At 37.7% G+C, this 17,965-nt stretch overlaps 1 protein-coding gene across 2 annotated transcripts in view; it reads right to left on the reverse strand.

Moving 5' to 3' along the window:
* Positions 1-378: 378 nt before the first annotated feature.
* CLINT1 (clathrin interactor 1) overlaps positions 379-17,965 on the reverse strand; it is a 24,233-nt gene continuing 6,646 nt past the window's right edge. The window contains exons 5-11 of one of the 2 annotated variants that reach the window (XM_010020192.1): positions 17,568-17,742; positions 12,495-12,732; positions 11,884-11,965; positions 7,474-7,551; positions 3,260-3,552; positions 2,619-2,790; positions 379-2,136 (exon numbers count right to left, since the gene is read on the reverse strand). In XM_010020192.1, the coding sequence (XP_010018494.1) occupies positions 1,775-2,136; positions 2,619-2,790; positions 3,260-3,552; positions 7,474-7,551; positions 11,884-11,965; positions 12,495-12,732; positions 17,568-17,742 (1,400 nt within the window). In that variant the 3' untranslated portion in view covers positions 379-1,774. Of the gene's footprint in view, positions 2,137-2,618; positions 2,824-3,259; positions 3,553-7,473; positions 7,552-11,883; positions 11,966-12,494; positions 12,733-17,567; positions 17,743-17,965 lie in introns of both variants that reach the window. The other variant, XM_010020191.1, reaches the window with a different exon arrangement.

Below are 17,965 nucleotides of genomic sequence, written 5' to 3' on the forward strand. Positions count from 1 at the left end.
GCTCCTATTCTTTGAAACTAATTTAAACACATTGAATTGTTGAAAGATTAAAAACCGCAGTCAGCTAATTACACTCACTCTCATCTCTTATTCAGCAAATGAATCACTTTTCATTACCACTTAGCTGAAGTACATGAATTTCTGCCTAATTAGAAATGTTGTAGATGGAGCATTAGCAAGGCTGGAGCAGGTCAGGATATCTTGCCTGCTTCATTTTTAATTCCTAACAGTAGAGGCAGATAGGAAAGGCTTCAGATAAGAAGTCATTAAACAATTTTAAATTATTTATAAAAATTACTTTGCCCAAATTATAATTATTTTTTTTCCCCAAATGCTCTCATAAACGTCAAATGGAATGAAAGGAGAAGCAGCCCAACATTGATTTTAATGAACATTTTAATGTTATGTATAACAGAACATTATGAATACAATGGAAACAAAGTTTTATCAATTTAATAATAAAAAAGAAATCCAACATAAGAAAAGGGAGGCAATAAATTTCATACCTATAGTATAGTGCTTATTCTTAACAATGTTCCCGGCTTGTGAATATAACAATGTCTTTGTATTCCAGATTCTTGAATCATGATTCATGTGAACTGAAATGCAGAATTACAGAAGGAAAACCGAAAACCCCCAAAACCTTAATTCATTCTTTTGTTTTCAGTAAATCAGTAAAATCTTTTGACTGCTACAGGTTTCCTTTATTAATATATATATATTTTACTCCTCTATTGGATTCCACAGCTGCTAATGCCATATTTACACAAAAGAATCTGTGCAATAATTGTTGTATAAAAGCCAAGATCCAATGCTGTTGGATTAGGTGGGTTCACAGAATTACATAATTTAAGTGTAATTCACCTTTACTGGTTTTGTCATTATGCAAAAAATAAGTATTTTTGCCTTTTGACTGCTGCTGCTGCTCTAAGCCAGTGGCTCCACAGGGATACTGGTGGTACAAAGGATGCCAGGTGCCACTGTAAAAGAACTGCAAGAAAGTGCATTTTCTGAAAGGAAACCTTCCAACAGTCTCGGATAAAGCTTTTCCCAGACTCGGACTGGATATCAGTTACAACATTAGAAGCATGTTAAGACCCCCAAAATCTTGATCACCAAATTGCTGAGAGAGGATTTTTACAATAAAAATTTGGGTATCGTAGCAGTGCGGCTGGAACATTAGCAAAAGTATATATACATCCCAGGTCCCTTTGAATTAGCCATAATCACATATGTAAGCCATTTTTTGGACAAAAATATATATTCTTATAAAAAACTGATCATAGTACTTGAGTGACTTCAATTGCGGACTCAGTGATAGTAAAAGGAATGATCCAATTATGACAAAGCGATCAGGGGAGGGGGGGAAAGAAAGTCAAGCTCTTCAAGAAAAAAGAAAGGTATAAAATTAGATTCAAACATTTTTACCCAAACCCCATTTCCAGCCTTCCATCAAGTCTCAAAGTTAAAATTGGTTCTTCTACATAGGAAAGGTTTTTTGATGGTCTCAATAGAAATCAGTTTGCAAAATCATCTCATGCATTCCTTAGAAGAACCTTTCACCTCTCCAGAATTTGAACACTAGTTATTCAACACTTAGAAAATAGCTTTTGGTTCTTTATGTAGACACTTTAACTGATAAAGGAAAAAAAAAAAAGCAGTATTGATCAGTGTTTTCCATCCCTTCCCCAGCTATATTTGTGCAGCTAAAAATCCTTCATTCCATCTGCCCATTTGTTTTCATTTTTCTTTCATTTCATTTATTTTACAATCTTTATTTGCTAAAATTGGCAAAATTTGCAAAGGCATCTTGCTTGGGTTGTACAGTCCCAGGAGTGAGAGAGGTCATAGCAATATTGGGTATTCCCATTCCTATTGTGCCCGTCAAACCCATTCCTGTAGCTAGCACTCCCATGTTCATGTTCATTCCCATCATTCCCTGGTTCATCATAGGCGTGGGTCCCATGGAGGTCATTCCCATCGTACCTGACATCACACTGGGCATTCCCATCCCCACAGGAATGGGCCCTCCCATCAATGGACTTGTCTGGGGTCGAACAGGCGTCATGTTCGGCTGAGGACTGAGGTTCACGGCTGCGAAGTTTTGAGTCATGACATTCATAGGTTGTTGTGTATCTGCAAAGAAGAGAACAGGGAGCAAAAACCATTACCCAGAATCTGATGCTCAAAGTGCTCATGTATTTTAAGAAATTTATGTGGTAACTGCTGTGAAGAAAGATAATGATGGCCAATAATGTAGCTACTTCACTTGTTTGCCTACTTTCTGTGTGAAGAGTCAGAAAACCTTTATAAGAGTTTTAAATAGCATTTTGTAACAATACGTGCTACTGTGCATATTCTAGAGATCAAGAAGCCTGAAATCAAGATGCAGCAATGGTACAAATTCTGTAGTAAAAACATGCACAGGTAACAGCTTTCTAGCACATCAGTCTCCATTTAGAAAATACCACTTGTGTCACAACCGCTGCAGCAGTTTAAGAAACAATTATGACTAACTGTAGGAAAACAGTAATTGTCAGAACACTCCATCTCAAGGACAACCTGGCAAACACATACAGGGCTTGGTGTGCATGCAAATCAGTGCAATAATCACTTACTTTGTTGCTGCATCATGGTATTAAGTGATGGCTGCTGGGGTTTGGAAGGCTGCATCCCAGGTACTAAATTGTCCAAACTGATATTTACACTGGGATCTGACCAAGTTGAGGGTAGAGTTTTGCTTGCATTCTTCTGGACCATCTCCGTGCTTGCATTATAAAGAGGGTTAGGCTTCGGCATCATAGTGTCCACGCTCTGCAGAGGCTAAAAAAGAAAAGTTTGTTGGGATCCACTTGAAACAATTTATCAATAGGAATCAGGACTAAACAACAAGTATTCATTTTCTGCACAAGACAATAAGGTTTTTAGCCATGAAACGGAGCTCTTCCAAAGCAGTGTTGCCATGTGCTGTTATACCATCAGAGCAGAGTATCTTCTAAGCTAGCATCAAGCTCCTATATCAGTATGAGGAATGACAGTGATCATCTGTAGTCAGGTTTTGAACTCAGAAATACTGATTTTTTTTTCCTCCTAACACCAAATTGACCTGTTATGGTTTCCAAGATGATGACCACAACATCCAAGTGACTAGGTATGGGTTTCAGAAGTGGAATGGATTAATTTTCAATGTTGTGATTAAGGAGAAGAGAAACGTTTTATTGGGGAAGGTCAATAGCAAACTGTACAAATAGCAGCATACCTGTGACCTTGACATGGGTAAACTGATGCCTACAGCATTGGAGATCATAGAGAAATTCATACTCTGAGAAGAGGTCATGGTTGTCTGAGAGGGGCCCATCAAATCAAAAAGATCAGTAGAATTTGAAGCAGTTGGAGGCTGGCTTGAAGCTGTCTGTGAGCTACCAAAGAGCTCTAAAGCTGGCTGCTGTGCTGTGCTGCTGAAGAGCTCTCCAGATGAAGCACTGGGACAAGGAGAAGCTTGGTTGAAGGCACTCCAGTCACCAAAGTCTCCATTTCCACTTGTTGCTGTACCTGAAGGAAAGGCCACAGTGTGAGAAGAAGGAAGACAGAAGAAAGGCAAAAGACTTCAAGAAAGGAACTGAGCAAATGCCATATTCCATGAACTGAAACAAATGAGAGCCGATCTGTGTCCGTCCAGATTAACATCTGCAGGTAGAACCTCCATCTGGACATCATTCCTTCTCATGAATATTCCAACAGTTTTAACAAGGTAGCAAAAGAAATATGAAACACCCATGCACAGAAAGTAGAATGATGTTTGATAACATGTCACTTGTGGATGCAAGACAAGCAGGGACAGGTTTTCTTTAGCTGAAATACAACTGAAAGGTAACTTAGGGGTGGATTGGAGACCAGTTAAAACAACACCTAGAACTTTGATGACACTTATTTGCTGAGAGTACAGTTACCAGGAATGAGCCACCTGATAAAGCAAACTCCTTCATGACAAAACAAAGACAATGGCTTCAAACTTTGGTATATACAATTAGTTACTGTATAAAACAGTGCTGAGGGGAATAAATCCCAGAACTTTGAAAGCACGTTGCCAGGAAATTCTTATTTGAAGTGATAAGGAATAATTTCTTCCCATCCCATGAAGTGCTCATGTAAAACACATTAAGTTTTCCAAATTTGATTCATGAACTAAATGCTTTGGCTTGAAGCAGAAGTGCAATCTTGGATCTAGCAATTCTTTCAGCAGAAGCTTTGCTGAACTCTTAGTTCATCACTTAAGCTTTGTTTCATTTCAATATACCAGGGGCTTTGTAGACAAGCATTTAAATCAAAACACAGCAACTTACTGCTCGCTCTGTATCTTACTGCAAAGAGCCTAACAGTATAAGCTGTTCGTAGACAACTCCAAGGGTACCTATTTTGTCCAGAGACACAAACCAGTGAACTGAGAATATGTCATACCCTTTGAGACAAATGGGAGGAGATGTTATCTCCCTTAAAACCACATGTTTTTCTATTAACAAGAAAAGGGTTACCATGATAGGGGAAGAAAAGCTTACAAAAACATACGCAGGAGATGCTAAAAATAAAGCAACACCATTTACACAGCTCTCATTGCTACACGTGCATCATGTTCCAAGTTTGGGCCATTGTACAGGTCAGCTTTTTGATTATCTCACTTTTAGGACTTCAGCTAAGCTACAAGCAACATCATTGCTATATGAAATGAAGTTCTACTGAATAGCTAACTCACCCCTTGAATTTCTTTCTACGAGTGAATAAAGACTCAAATGGAAAGCAGGGGTAGATGAATCCAGTGCCAGTTGCTGTTCCTAACTTATACAATGGCTAGTTCTGTAAGGGACATCCACAGCAATTTTCTACAACTGTATTTTACCCACTCGAAAGGTACCTGCAGCAGTCTTTCACACTCCATGTAAATATTCATCAAAATACACCTTAAAGCTTTAGTCATCTTTATCTTTACCAATACATTAGAATTTAAAGAATAGTAGGAGAGTAAATCTGTTCAGAGAATCCAAGTATTGCCAACAATTTCAGTGCACGAAGTGGACTAATATTCATTAGCTTAGGGCCTTACTAGAACATTTGCTTTGATCTCCCTCACAAAGAGAGGCTATATTAGAATGTTTCAATTAGTATTACATATTAAAAATTAAAACCTACTTTAAATATTCCTGATAGATAAGTAAATGCTGAGTGTGCTCCTTCTATGTTCAGACCGGTGCACTGAGCACCAATAAAGGAACTGGGGGTAAAAGGGATAAGGTTTTGCCCCTTCAGTAGAACTTCAAAGATGATTAATCAAGAAGGAAAAGATTTCTAGGGGGGCTTATGCTGTTCAGGAATGATTAATCATTTCACAACACTCCTTGTCCCTTGCATAATGGTGATTGGAATAGATTAATCATGTTAATGCAGATAAAGGATTGTATCAATTTAAGACTGTATTAACACAGAAATTATTTGCATAGTAGGCGGCTTTGTGTTTGCAAAACAACTTGGTTTTGACTAGGAAAGCCTGTAAAAAAAATCAGAGCAGTTTTTTCCTGCCAAGCAAATTAAAGGTGTATTAACTAACCCATGCCTAGTGCAGCTTTCCTAACACAGCAAAGCAACAGAAGAGATATAAGCATGCTGGCTTATATCAAGAGACATAAGCATGCTGGCAGAAGAGATATAAGCATGGCTCGCAGGTAGATTTGCTGATCAATCTCTTTGTTATCCTCTTCTCATTTTGGACTTAATCCTACACCCTGGCTGAGAACTCCCAGCCAAATACCAGTACTGCCCAAATTAACTTCTTAAGAGACAGCCAGCCAGCTCCCTCCAGCCCATGTTTGTTTGCAGCACTGCCCTGTCTGGGTAGTGCTGCAGGCTCCCAGAATACTCCACCAAAAAGAAAAGTTGATTACTTTAAATGTCTTCCCAGTATATTTTTTTTTCCCAGTCCAATTTTAAGGGAAACATGTTTCAGATGGTGGCCATGCCTATGTAATAACTTGGATGTTTGCAGGCAATATGGCTGTGCATGCACGGAGCCAACCATATGGACACCTGACAGCTCTAACCTGCATGCCATGCAGCCAGGCAAGGGCAAAACTTAGTGTTGGCCCAACCAGCATTACTAAAATCTTGCTTTTGAGATTGGCAGGAACTTCTTCATGCCTGACTTAAGATCTCGATATCTTTTATTTAATAGGCTTCTCCTAAAGGGAAAAAAGACTGTATGAAATTGTTATTTAGCCAAGCTAATATAAAGTGTTGGTCAGCTTCATCCCACAAATGCATATATACAACTTTAAAGCCATCAGCAAGGTTATACTGCATACAGAAGACATAACTCAACTAAATTCCCCTCCAACATACCAAGGGTTCCAATAGTTACCCAGACGACATTGGAAGCTTTGGAAATCACCTGTCCCAGGCTCCCCTGGTTATGCCATCTCACTTGGCCAACATAACTGTGTGTCTAAACAATGAAAGGTGGGAGCTGAGGACGTCTTTAAGGACCCTTATTTTTCTAGCATGGGTAGGCTGCTATATTCCATTGAACATGATCACATCTTTTTTTCTTTGTGTCCAGTTTACCCTTTTAATTTACTGTCCTGCCTGTAACATTGAGATTTAAAGCAATGGGCCCTCTGCACATGTTTGGAAACTATAGACAGCAGCACAAAACCATTCCGAGAACCTTGCAGTTCACAGCATTGTCACAAGCAAGCAAACCAGACTACCAAGCACTTTGTGCAAGTCTTTATCCCACCAGAGCAGCTACCTTTTTTTTTAATATAATTAATTCCTACCTATATCTGACAAACTTGTAAACTCTTGAGTTGAAGTATTAGAAAAATGGCTGCTTTTAATTGCAAATAAAATAGTTGAATAACCTTGCCGATAACTTTGGGAAGACTATGAGGGTTAATAATGTGAATGGTCCGATCACTACAGCCAATTTTCCAATCATTTTTGAAACACAAATACCATCCTCTTGAAGCATTCATCGCTGTAGAACATCAGTTAATCCAGCTCCTTGCCCACAGCTCAGAAGTGGGATGTGCTAGGCTCTTTCTTAATTGTTTAGTGAGTGCTTCAGCCAGCATTTAGACCTACACTTGGACCATTCATATTCTACTTTTCCACTCCAGAAGTCACATCACCTTTCAGCGCATTTCAAAATTAGACTTGGAGCTATGTTTTAAGTCTTTTTGTATGCTTACATTATTAGATAAACAGGGATATATTTGTAACTCCTACTAACGTTTTCCGAAATACAATTAATGACAAGTTTTAGGTCCAATGTGACACGTGCTGTGCCAGACAGTAGATATCTTCCTTACAGCTACATAAACACGGTTTGCCCTGGAAAGGGAAGTGACTTTCAGTAATACCATGTGGCATTTCTTTGCCTCTTTCTGCCCTTAAACCACAATTCAACGTGTAAATTAAACGTACCTTGCGACGATGGGAAACTTGCTGAAGCAGCAGCTGAACTAAAATCAGCAAATCCTCCAAATGGGTCAGTTGATACACCTAGAAACAGAAGGAAGCCAAATGCTGTTACAGGATTGCGCAAAGATCCATTGCAACAACTTCATGTGGGATTTATAAAGAAAAGCTGTTCTGTATTTGGCACAATGGATTTATTGATTCTGCTGCCTAAGTCAGTGCTGTTCTTCCTGTTCATCACCATACTATATTTATAAAACAATAAACTGGATTATTTCCAACTGCCTTGCAGATCTTGAAATTTTGTTTTCATAAGGAAGAACTAAAATACCAAGTTTTTGCTATCCCTAAAAATAAACTGAGAGAGATTAGCAGGTTTTTAACTAGTGAGGGATGCTACTAGTTTGGCAGTTTGTAAAATTACAACTTTGGAAGTGTAACACATAAAAGCCAAATATTTTTATCTTCTAAAAGAGAATTTATTATACTTACTATGAAAAATTATGTGTCGCCTTATATTTAGTTTTTGTGCTACTTAAAGCATGAAAGATTCTGCAGTAATCTTGAGTTGGGATTTCAAGGACAGAGCTTGCATTTGTGTTCATTTTTTTATAAGTTTGCTTCCTTTCTACAGCAGGAACATTAACTTTTCCAACCAGACGTTTGTATGCAGCATATAAATTATTAACTTCTGAATACAGCAGAGTAACAATTTTTCACTTAAAAAAATACAGCCAAGGTATAAAACCAGAAGAAAGATCTAAGAACTATATTGTAAAGCTGCTATTAAAAGAACCCACCAAAAACCGAATCATCCAATTATCATTGATACTGCTTGTAAGTAGGTATTCCACTGACTTGAGAAAGCTAAGAGAAGCTGACCTTATTAGTTTGTCCTCAAAGATTTCACCTCCAAGCAGTCCTATCCTTAGAAGAAGCTGCAGCAGTTCAATTATTTTGCTTTTAGTGTTATGCGTACATTATATAGGTTACATCACAGCTGCTTAGCCTGCAGTGCTTAGAAACTAGCCAGGTGGGACTGGAACATCTGTGCTGCACTCAAACACCACCAGGGACAGCTTCCAACATCTGGTGCCATTTCTGAATTGTCTTATCGCTGCAAGACATTCTGCCCCATCTGCTACTCTCAACTGGGTTAATTAAACTAGAACCATCTCCTTTTTAATAAATGGCTAGCAGTAATAAAAGGAACCATTCACTTTCTAATACATGTGTACTTGTATTTCTTTTTAATGTTATTTTACTGTAGACATTGCCAGGAAGGCAACTGTTCATCCAAGGGGAAATGTCTTTTCTTGCTGAGCGTGTAGCATATGATATAAGACATGAGATGGGAATGGAAGGATGGTCTATTTGAATTTTCAGGAACACAGCACTACTGAAATCCTTTTACAACTTTTTCAAGAGGGAGAAGATTTCACACAAAGTTAATAAATTTCTTCAAGACAAATTCTGAAGTGATCTAATAAGCATCTTACATATATTTATATGCAAGTTTAATACTGACTGCAATCTGAGAATGAAAAGGCTAACTCAAGCCAGTGAAACATCAAGCTAAAAACCTGTTCTGATCATGTTTACTCTGCCTACTGCAATGAATATTTTCAAATCTTTCTTTTTTCAACATACGTCCTTTCAGGGTTCAGAACAGGTTAATGGATTGAGAGTTTCTGTGCAGAATGAGCATCACATACGGCATACTCTCCGCCGTGTCCTCAAAAAAATCTACGCTCTTGTGTGCCTGTTATCCAGGGCCGTCTGACAAAGTATCTAGGGATTAATTTAACTTTAAAACTGAACTAGGTTCAATCCCAAAATAACCCCTTAACATTTTCAGTCAGGTCAACTTTTCCAGCTCCTCTACTGCCTGTTTTCAAATGATGCTGAGTTCCAGAGAGAGGCGGCAGAGATAAAGCTGAATGCAGTAACACTAAATCGTAACACTATCACCAGCTAAGATTAAAGAACCTCATCTCCAGTAACACCAAAAAATAACTTCCTGAAGGCCTAACCTCAGATTCTACATCTTCTCAAGCAGACTATTCCTTTATGGCAGCCAACCACCCCTCTCATGTATACAAATTGTGTTGCTTTACTTAATGTGTAACCCCCCTCAAGCCTCACCAACCTTCTTCCACATCTCTGCACCTGAAAATACATAGATAAGCAAATTCTGAGTTCCCTGAATTCACATGACTTCCCTGCCAGTTCCTTCACAGGATAAATCAAAGGCTGCATTTGACCCTTTCCCTGTGTCTTGCCTGACACTGGGAATGTTCCCACACCCTGTGCTGCAAGGAACAGTGGTCATAACAAGTGACCTGCACGTGAAGGACAGTGCTTATCTTCTCAACATGAGCTATCCTCAAAGATTCCCATGCGAGATCTGTCACTACAAATGAACCCTTTCCATCTGCCTTCCCAGGTCAGCAAAGAGGTTATTTAGCAGGACCAGCTGCTAATATGCCTCTTCTCAACACCATTTCCAAATGCTGCTTTGGAAAGAGAAATAAAAAGGCAAAAAGAAGAAAGGCTCCCTACACCAAAGAACCAAACTGATGAAAGATTCAAATACACTCTAATATGGAAGCTGCCATAGTTCTGTTTGAAATACAGGAAGGTTCACTTTGAAGTGGAAGCATCGATTCTCAATGTGATTTAATTTATAAACATAAAAATAAAAACATAAACATATGGATATAAATAAGCAAAAAAGGATCTAATATATTTCCTGTATTAACTGCATAGGAGAAGTTTCAGTACTGATAGTAGTAGGGGTAGTGGTTCTGATCCAAGATCTTAAAATTCCATGGAACTGTAGTAACTCCAACGTGCAATGAGCACCTTTGTATATGAAGCCAATAAAATAGATATTAATGTAAAATAAGTTGTTCCTTAAATCTGGGGGCATTTGTGCATAAAAGCACAGATACACAAAATGAACTTTATCTCTTAATCATTAGGAATTAAGACATATTTCAGAACAGATATATAAAATGTATCTATTTTTCCAAAAAATAAGAATGAACGAAGTTTTTAAGAACTACCAGAAATAAGAAAGAAAATATTGAGACAGATTCCTGATCCTAAATTACCATGACAATTTCCCACCCATCCAGAGTTCTGATGTATTTTATATTCTATTAAATACTTTCAGAGATAGCATTTTGGTAGCCTAGTGATGAAAGGAACTGTATCACATAAAGTACTCTTCATACTAGGGTTTTTTATACATTATAATAAAAATATCTAGTGTGACATACTACAGGGGTTCCACTACAATACACCCAGAAGTACCATAGCTTCAGACAGAAGTAAGAGTAGTCTTTGCATACACATGAACACAGGCACATTGCCACACGTGGGCCTCCAGCCACTCCGGATTGGGATTTTTTGGCACAGCCTCTGTGATTTCACTTTATCTTTAAAACAGAAACTGAGGCTGAGTATCTGTCATTCCCAAGATACACACATAACACTTGTACAAACAATGTGAATATGATCCTCTACGTGACAACTTGCTTAATTGTAATGAAGTTACATGAAACATTTCCATCTATAAAAAGGCACATGCTCATCTTTTATTTGCTGTGCAAAGTGATCTTTAAAGAAAAATTCTGCCCACAGTTAACTCTCTCCCAACTGTGCCACTAGACCACAAGTGCATGGAAATCCTTTTACTATTCTGTGCTAGCCACAATCAAACCTGTCAATATGAAGAACCTGTAAGCACAATAAAGCACTTTTAAGTTCTACGTTTTGCAAAGCAAACCACAAAAGCTCTGAACATCTCTATCAATCCTGTCTGTATGCAATGCACTGAAATTTAAACACGTTCCTGAAAAGAAAGTGCATTTTGAGAGCGTAAGTCCTTGTGAAGGTTAATGGACTTAAAATTTAACTGCGTGTTTACTAAGTGAAGGGACACGTTTTACAATGAATAATTTTACTTTTAGGTAGCAATTTCTTTTTGGTATTAGGGTTGGGATCAACCAAGTGCCAAAACAAAATAAGATAAAGAAACAAGCTTGCCATATACTTCAGATGAAAGCTTATATGAAAATCATCCATCTCCAGCTGCCTAGCCTTTGAATTGCACTAGGAGAAAAGCTTGAATGTGAATGGATTGCATTTGCTTTTAGAGTTAATTATAAATAACTGTATTACAAACACAGTTTCTGACAGACTGATCTGGCACTTAATCTTTGTGCTGCTAACATTTATTAGTCCCGTGCAATAGCATATACACTACCCCTGCTACAAAGGATTTTAGGCAGCTCTAAATTTTTTGAGCAATCATTTCTCAATTTATCTACTACTCTGTATATCAAACAAGCTTATCCTCAGAGTTAGTTCAAAATATGCATTAAGAAAATAAACCCAAGACATGCCTACCTGTTGAAACTGGCTGGCTAGCTCCATCAAACAACAGATCAACCAGGTCATTAGATGACTTGCTGCTAGAGGGTACAGAAGCCTGAGGAAGAAATAACAACAGATGTCATCTCATGATGTCATCACTCATCTTACATGACTTTGAGAAGTTTTCTGCAGCTTTAGGGTTGGTGGTTTTTGTTTTCAGGAGGGATGGCAGATGTGTCTTTGAAGCCAGCAATCACTGAAATGTGGCTTAATTTAAAATCAAATACTGAAAAGCCAGTGACTCATGGTTGTTTTTTTTTTTTATCATAAATGAAGAATTTGTTAAGTGTGAAGGTTCAGATAATCCTTCAAACTTCAGGCCAACATTTTTTCTTAGCTTTCCTGAAGCGAGCACAACATGGTAATGACTAGATTTTTAAAATTCTACATCTTAGAGCAATCAAACGATTTATTATAATTCAACTGTTCCACAGCCTTTGAAAGCCCCAACTAAACAGTTTTGATAAAATAGTTCTCTTGAAGGTTGTATAACAAAAAGTTTACCCTAAACTAGAAACTGTCTCAGAGGTCCGAAGAAAAGAGGTCCCAAAACCATGCTTTATTGTGCTCTCGTGTGGTCTCACCTTTGCTGTAGGCTGTGTAGTATGAGCATCAACATTCTGCTCTGGACTTGCTTTATCCCCTGTATAATGTGCTGCTGCTCCCAAGTCAATGGTTTTTGAAGGATTTGCTGTGCGTTTGTGTCTGATGGTAGTTTCTGTAGCTTGTGTAATATGAATGTGTTTCGTTGTGACAGTCTCTTCATCTTTAAACTCAGCTTTGGGAGATTTACCTCGTCTTGATTTTTCTTCATCACTGTCACTAGAAAAACAAAAGCGAAAGAATATGTCTTAAGCTACAAAACTTTTGTAGTTCCTTGTGGCAATGATTCATAATGAAAATGTTGCTTCTTTCTACATTTGAGAAAGGAAACACTTTACCCTTACCTAATGCATCAACATAACACAGCATTACACCTACTGCACAAAAGAGATGAAGAAAAGCAAATTACTTTGATAAACATGGACTGCAAGTCCACAGCAAAGGTTAATAGGAAATCAGTGTTTAAATCCAGTACATTTAATTACCTTCTGACAGGAACTCCTCCACACATTATATAACACTTCAGCAACAAGAATCTTAGTTGGCAGGTCTGGTCTGTACATAGACCAAGAGACAGAAAGCAGTGAACCAAATACAGATTTCAAGAATTCCAGCCCAGAGAAACAGCCTTTCAGATTCTTCAAAATGTTTGTGGAAAAAGAATGTTTACAGAGTTATGCAATGCAGTGATACAGATCATCTTCTATCAGAGCACACACAGCCTTAAAATGTAAAAGAACAGAAGCGTCACCATTTCAGGTGAAAACTTTTTAGATGTCAGTGTGTGATATTTGTTCAATCCATTACATTTTCTACTTTTGTATTTTAAGTCTTTCACAAACAAACCAATTGACCCTCACCAAAAGTCATGTTACCATCATGGTTAAGATTTGTGCGTAACAGTGAAAACTGCTTTTGAGAAAGATTCAATTTGTTGAAACGTATTTTGAGATAGTAATTCCCTTAGTAATATAGTTGAAAGTGGAAGGGTTTTTACATTTTAATAATGCACTAGAATACTAAACCTGCAAAATTTAAGAAAGGCTGTCCCTTTGTCAGTGGGAATATGACAGTAACTGCAATATACTCTGGAGGGTAGCCTTTGTTCTCTGTTAACAATAGTGGGTTTTTTGGAATACGTTGTGTGTGTCATTTCCTCTATGCATATTACCTACTCACCACTGGGGATGGCTCAATTCATTAACATCAGTGAATATAAATGCTCACTCCCTTTTTTAATCTTTCCTTTTTAAATGAAATATATCACCAACCAAACAACTATGGGGCATTTGCTTCAGCCAGCCTTACGTGGACAAGTGAGCTCAAATAGCATCCCTTCACCTTATCCTTCCACAGCATTTCAACCCTGACTTGCACAAGTGTTGCCTGCTGTTCCAGCTATGAATTTCTACACATAGCCTACCTATGTGCACAAATGCACCAAAGACCTCTAACCCCGTTTTCATTTGTGACATCAGGATTTTAACACAAGCCCCAGAGAAGACTGGTCTGCACATTAGCATGGTGTACACAGTATATCATTCCTAAAAGCCTCAGGGGAGTGTAGATGATGTTGCCTTTTAGATGAAAGTACCTAAGACCAGGACAATCACAACTAAGGCTCAGCCTCTCAAAACCTGCTGCAATGTATTTCTTGTCATCACTCAGAATGAGTCTTGTCCATACACACATTCTGTGGGTTAAGTGATTGACAAGCATCAAAGTCCAATCAATGGAGCTATTGCTACAGAAATGGTAGAGATCAATCTCACTAATGTAAAAATGAAAAAAAAAAAAAAAAAAAAAAAAAGTAAGTCTTTGGTGATCTACAGCAAAATAAATGTCTAAAAGCTTTTGAGCAAAGAAATTAAATATATATGCCAGAAAGCAGGACAAATATTACAATCCTCAATTTTCTATGACAACCTGTACTGCTTCCAAGCTGTCTCAGGAGATCCATTCTTTATTTTTCTTTCATGGTCACATTAACAAAGAAAAAAAATTACAGATTAATGTTCCCTTTAAATGTGTTTACTGTGCTCACAGCAGTAAATTGCAGCGCTTCACCTGAGAATTGCAGAGTGAACTTAAAACCAAAAATTATAGCTGGCGTTGTACCAAATAATTAAAAAGACTTCTGAAAGGAAGTACATGGTTACAACTTCCAGAAGTTAAAACTAGGGATACATGCTTTCTTCTTTGCCTTAAGGTTTTTGTGGTGTGCATTTTGCGTTTTGGGTTGGGGTTTTTTTAACATTCTTTAAGGCAATAAAAATAGTTTACTGACCCTATAACCCTTTACATGGAATTTGCCTTTAAACATGGGTCTTGCATCCTTTTAAAGATGTACTAAAAGCTTTGCTTCCTTTCTATTCCATTACCTGCATCAACCTTCCTGGATACTGGAGAAACAAGGACTGAGAGAGTTTTAAGAATTCTTATGAAGTGTAGTGTTTCAGAAGATCCTCTGTATACCTCCAGGTATTTTAGGAAACAACTTCAGCACACAAGGCTTGACTCAGGGTACCAATTGGTTTATTCACCTGAGAATTAACAAGCACTATGAAAGAAAAATTGGGGTTTTCCCACCCCATGGGGTATTGTTTCTGATCTTTGCTTCCAAGGGGATATAGCTCTGGAAAAAAGAATCCAATTGCCCCACAGCAGTACTAACACTTTTCTTTTCAAGAGGAAAAGCAGACTAGGCTTCTCTCCAGACTTAGATGTGTGAGCTGCAGGTCCACTGAAATCTACTGTAAACACAAGCCCAGGTTAAGCTCTTGATTGCTTCAAGCATTTTTTATTGTTTTCCATGCAAACTACTAGCTTTGAAAGTAGAGTCAGAAATCCAGAAATCTGGCCAAGTTCTCCTAGTGTGTATACTGGAGGTAAGGATCGTGTCATCCAAATTCCATTAACCACTCTGAAGATATGCAAGTCATTTATTCTTTGTGCTTCAAGACCTTTATTGGCTTTACAGTACGAAAGTAATAATGATTTATAAAGCTATTAAGATAGAAACAATAGAACATACAACAGCAGATTTGCCAGCTGAGCGAGTATCACCATTTAGCCTTTTCCAAGCAAAATGGCAACTTAATTCAATGTTGTTATATAGCAGCAGGCTACAAATAAACTAGTGTATTTCTGGAAGCTTATTTTGGTGTTTAAGAAGAATTGCTGAAGTGTGAAAACACAGAAATGCATGGATTTCATGGTGCATTTACAAGAGAAAGTTATGTTGTTGTGACCTTAAGTCACATGATAATTAAAATTCCATGTTTCTTTCAGTTTCAATTATTTAAATATAGTATTCTGTTAATACATCAATGAGGTTTATATTTACAGTATCTTTAAGCATAAATAGACATTCTATAACTTAACAATCTTCTTAGATCCTTTTATATCTTCTGTAGAAAGAAACCCCTTCATTTCAATACTGAGAAAATACCTTCCACGTTGTCTAATCACCATGCCAAGAGAAGCCGAAAGGCAATTTCAGGCTGGTAGCCAAAGCAATGCTGGAGAAGCCATATTGCTAGATTCCTTCTTATAGCAGGATAACTTGCAACTACTCAATTGGTTTTGCTCATGTATGTCCAAAAAAACTTCCTCCTTTTATTTCAATTTCTGAGTTTACTACTCCATAAATTTCTAGACAAATACCACAGCTGATGGTTACCAAAAAAATAGAAGAAAAAATAAAAAGGGAGAAGGGGTTACAAGAGCAAGACAAAAATGAAACATGTAGTATTAGCCAGAGAAAAACACCAGTGTTACTTGGGGTAGCGTCCTCAAAATAAGCTGGTTTTGGTAATGATTAGACTGCAGAAAGGACTGTCAAAAACACTGGAAGGTGCAAGACTTTATACCAGCACAAATTGGAGACCAAGAGCTATTCAGAAATAAAGTGAAGAAAGTAAGATAAAAAATGGTCACTGTACATCCTCTACATGAATGTGGATAGTGAGCTTTCCAGATGTCATGTGACAAGTTGCTTTTGAAAGGTAAGTACAGAAAAGCACACAGCAATACCATTGTTAAAACTGAAATTGTTTACTTTTCTTCTGATCCCTTCTCTTTGACAGTATGCTCTAAGAGGGAACCCTGATGTGTGCAAAGAATACCGGTTTTATGATTTATTAATGCCCTAGCAAGGACACCACACTTTTTCCTCAGAAATACTACCATTATGTTTTGTTTCTGTGCAAAACGGCTTGAATTCTGCAATACATACACATCTCTCTGTGTGCATGTGTATTTTTATGCACACATGTATAAAAACACGTGTGTAATTACCATTTGAAGATATTCCTGTAAAAAATATTGATAAAATCTCAGTGCAAATTTGAATTTTGTTTCCCAAAAGGCAATTATTGAGCACTCTCTCTACAGCAATTTCAGATTCTGTTAAGTACGAATTTGATCTCCTCATAGGAAAATTCAATGCACCTGTTGAACTGTAATGTGCAGTTCTTTCTGCAGGCAAAGCATGGTAGGTTTTCTTCCTTACTGAAGAAATTTAATGCCCAGATGTAAAACACAAGTTTCTTGAGGAGGTTCAACTGAAATTGACTTTTTTTAAATCGTTTTAAGTAAGTCACCTGCAGTGTGCTCTCCCTGAGATCAGCTCAGGGAAAGAGCACTGTGTCAAAGTAGGTCTAAGCAGTTTTACATCTCCCTCCTCTTTGGCACTTGCACATTCAGAGTAACTCTATCAGCCTCCAGTATACAGGTGCAAAGAAGACCACTGAATTGCTGAGACAAACAAAAGCTTAGGAAATTTCAGCCAAATTCCCTGCTTTGCCAGCAGCTATCTAAGCTAGGGGCAGTAATGGAAGACAGCCAAGAGCAGTTAACTTCTGACAGAACTGCATTATTCCCCAAGACCTGTAAGGGCTGTATATGAAGTCCAGGAAGCAGATACTGAACCCAAACATGCTTCCATACAGACAAGAAGAATGACAGAGTATTATCACTAACAATCAGCAGTGTTGAAGAGCTTTATAATAGCAATTTCATAGAATAAAGTAATGTTAAAATAACTGTAGTACCTGCACCTTTCTGGAGAGTCTTCTCTATCTTTCCTTTGGAACTTGCGGATGGTATCATCGATCGTGCTTCCAATTTTGTCACTCAGCTCGCCTAACTTATCACTGAATGGAAAAGCTGTTTTTTTATCCCATTCTTCATCCCATTTTGACTTGGGCTCAGGATCATATCTTTCACCTGTGTAAGGCATTAAGATAAGACATATTAAAGATAACAGGAAAAAAAATGCCTGTGGTCTTTCTGGAACCACTCTCAAGCCCCCCTGCCCTACATACATAAACCTTACAAGTTTTCAAAGCAAACTGAAAGCTCCCACAGTGCTGAATCAACACTATTATAGCAAGGCACAGCATGTAACGCCAATCATTAAGTGGCAGGAATGCAGATTCCAAGAATTCTG

Source organism: Nestor notabilis, unplaced genomic scaffold (assembly GCF_000696875.1).
Source record: "Nestor notabilis isolate BGI_N333 unplaced genomic scaffold, ASM69687v1 scaffold28208, whole genome shotgun sequence".
NCBI classification, from domain to species: Eukaryota; Metazoa; Chordata; class Aves; order Psittaciformes; family Psittacidae; genus Nestor; species Nestor notabilis.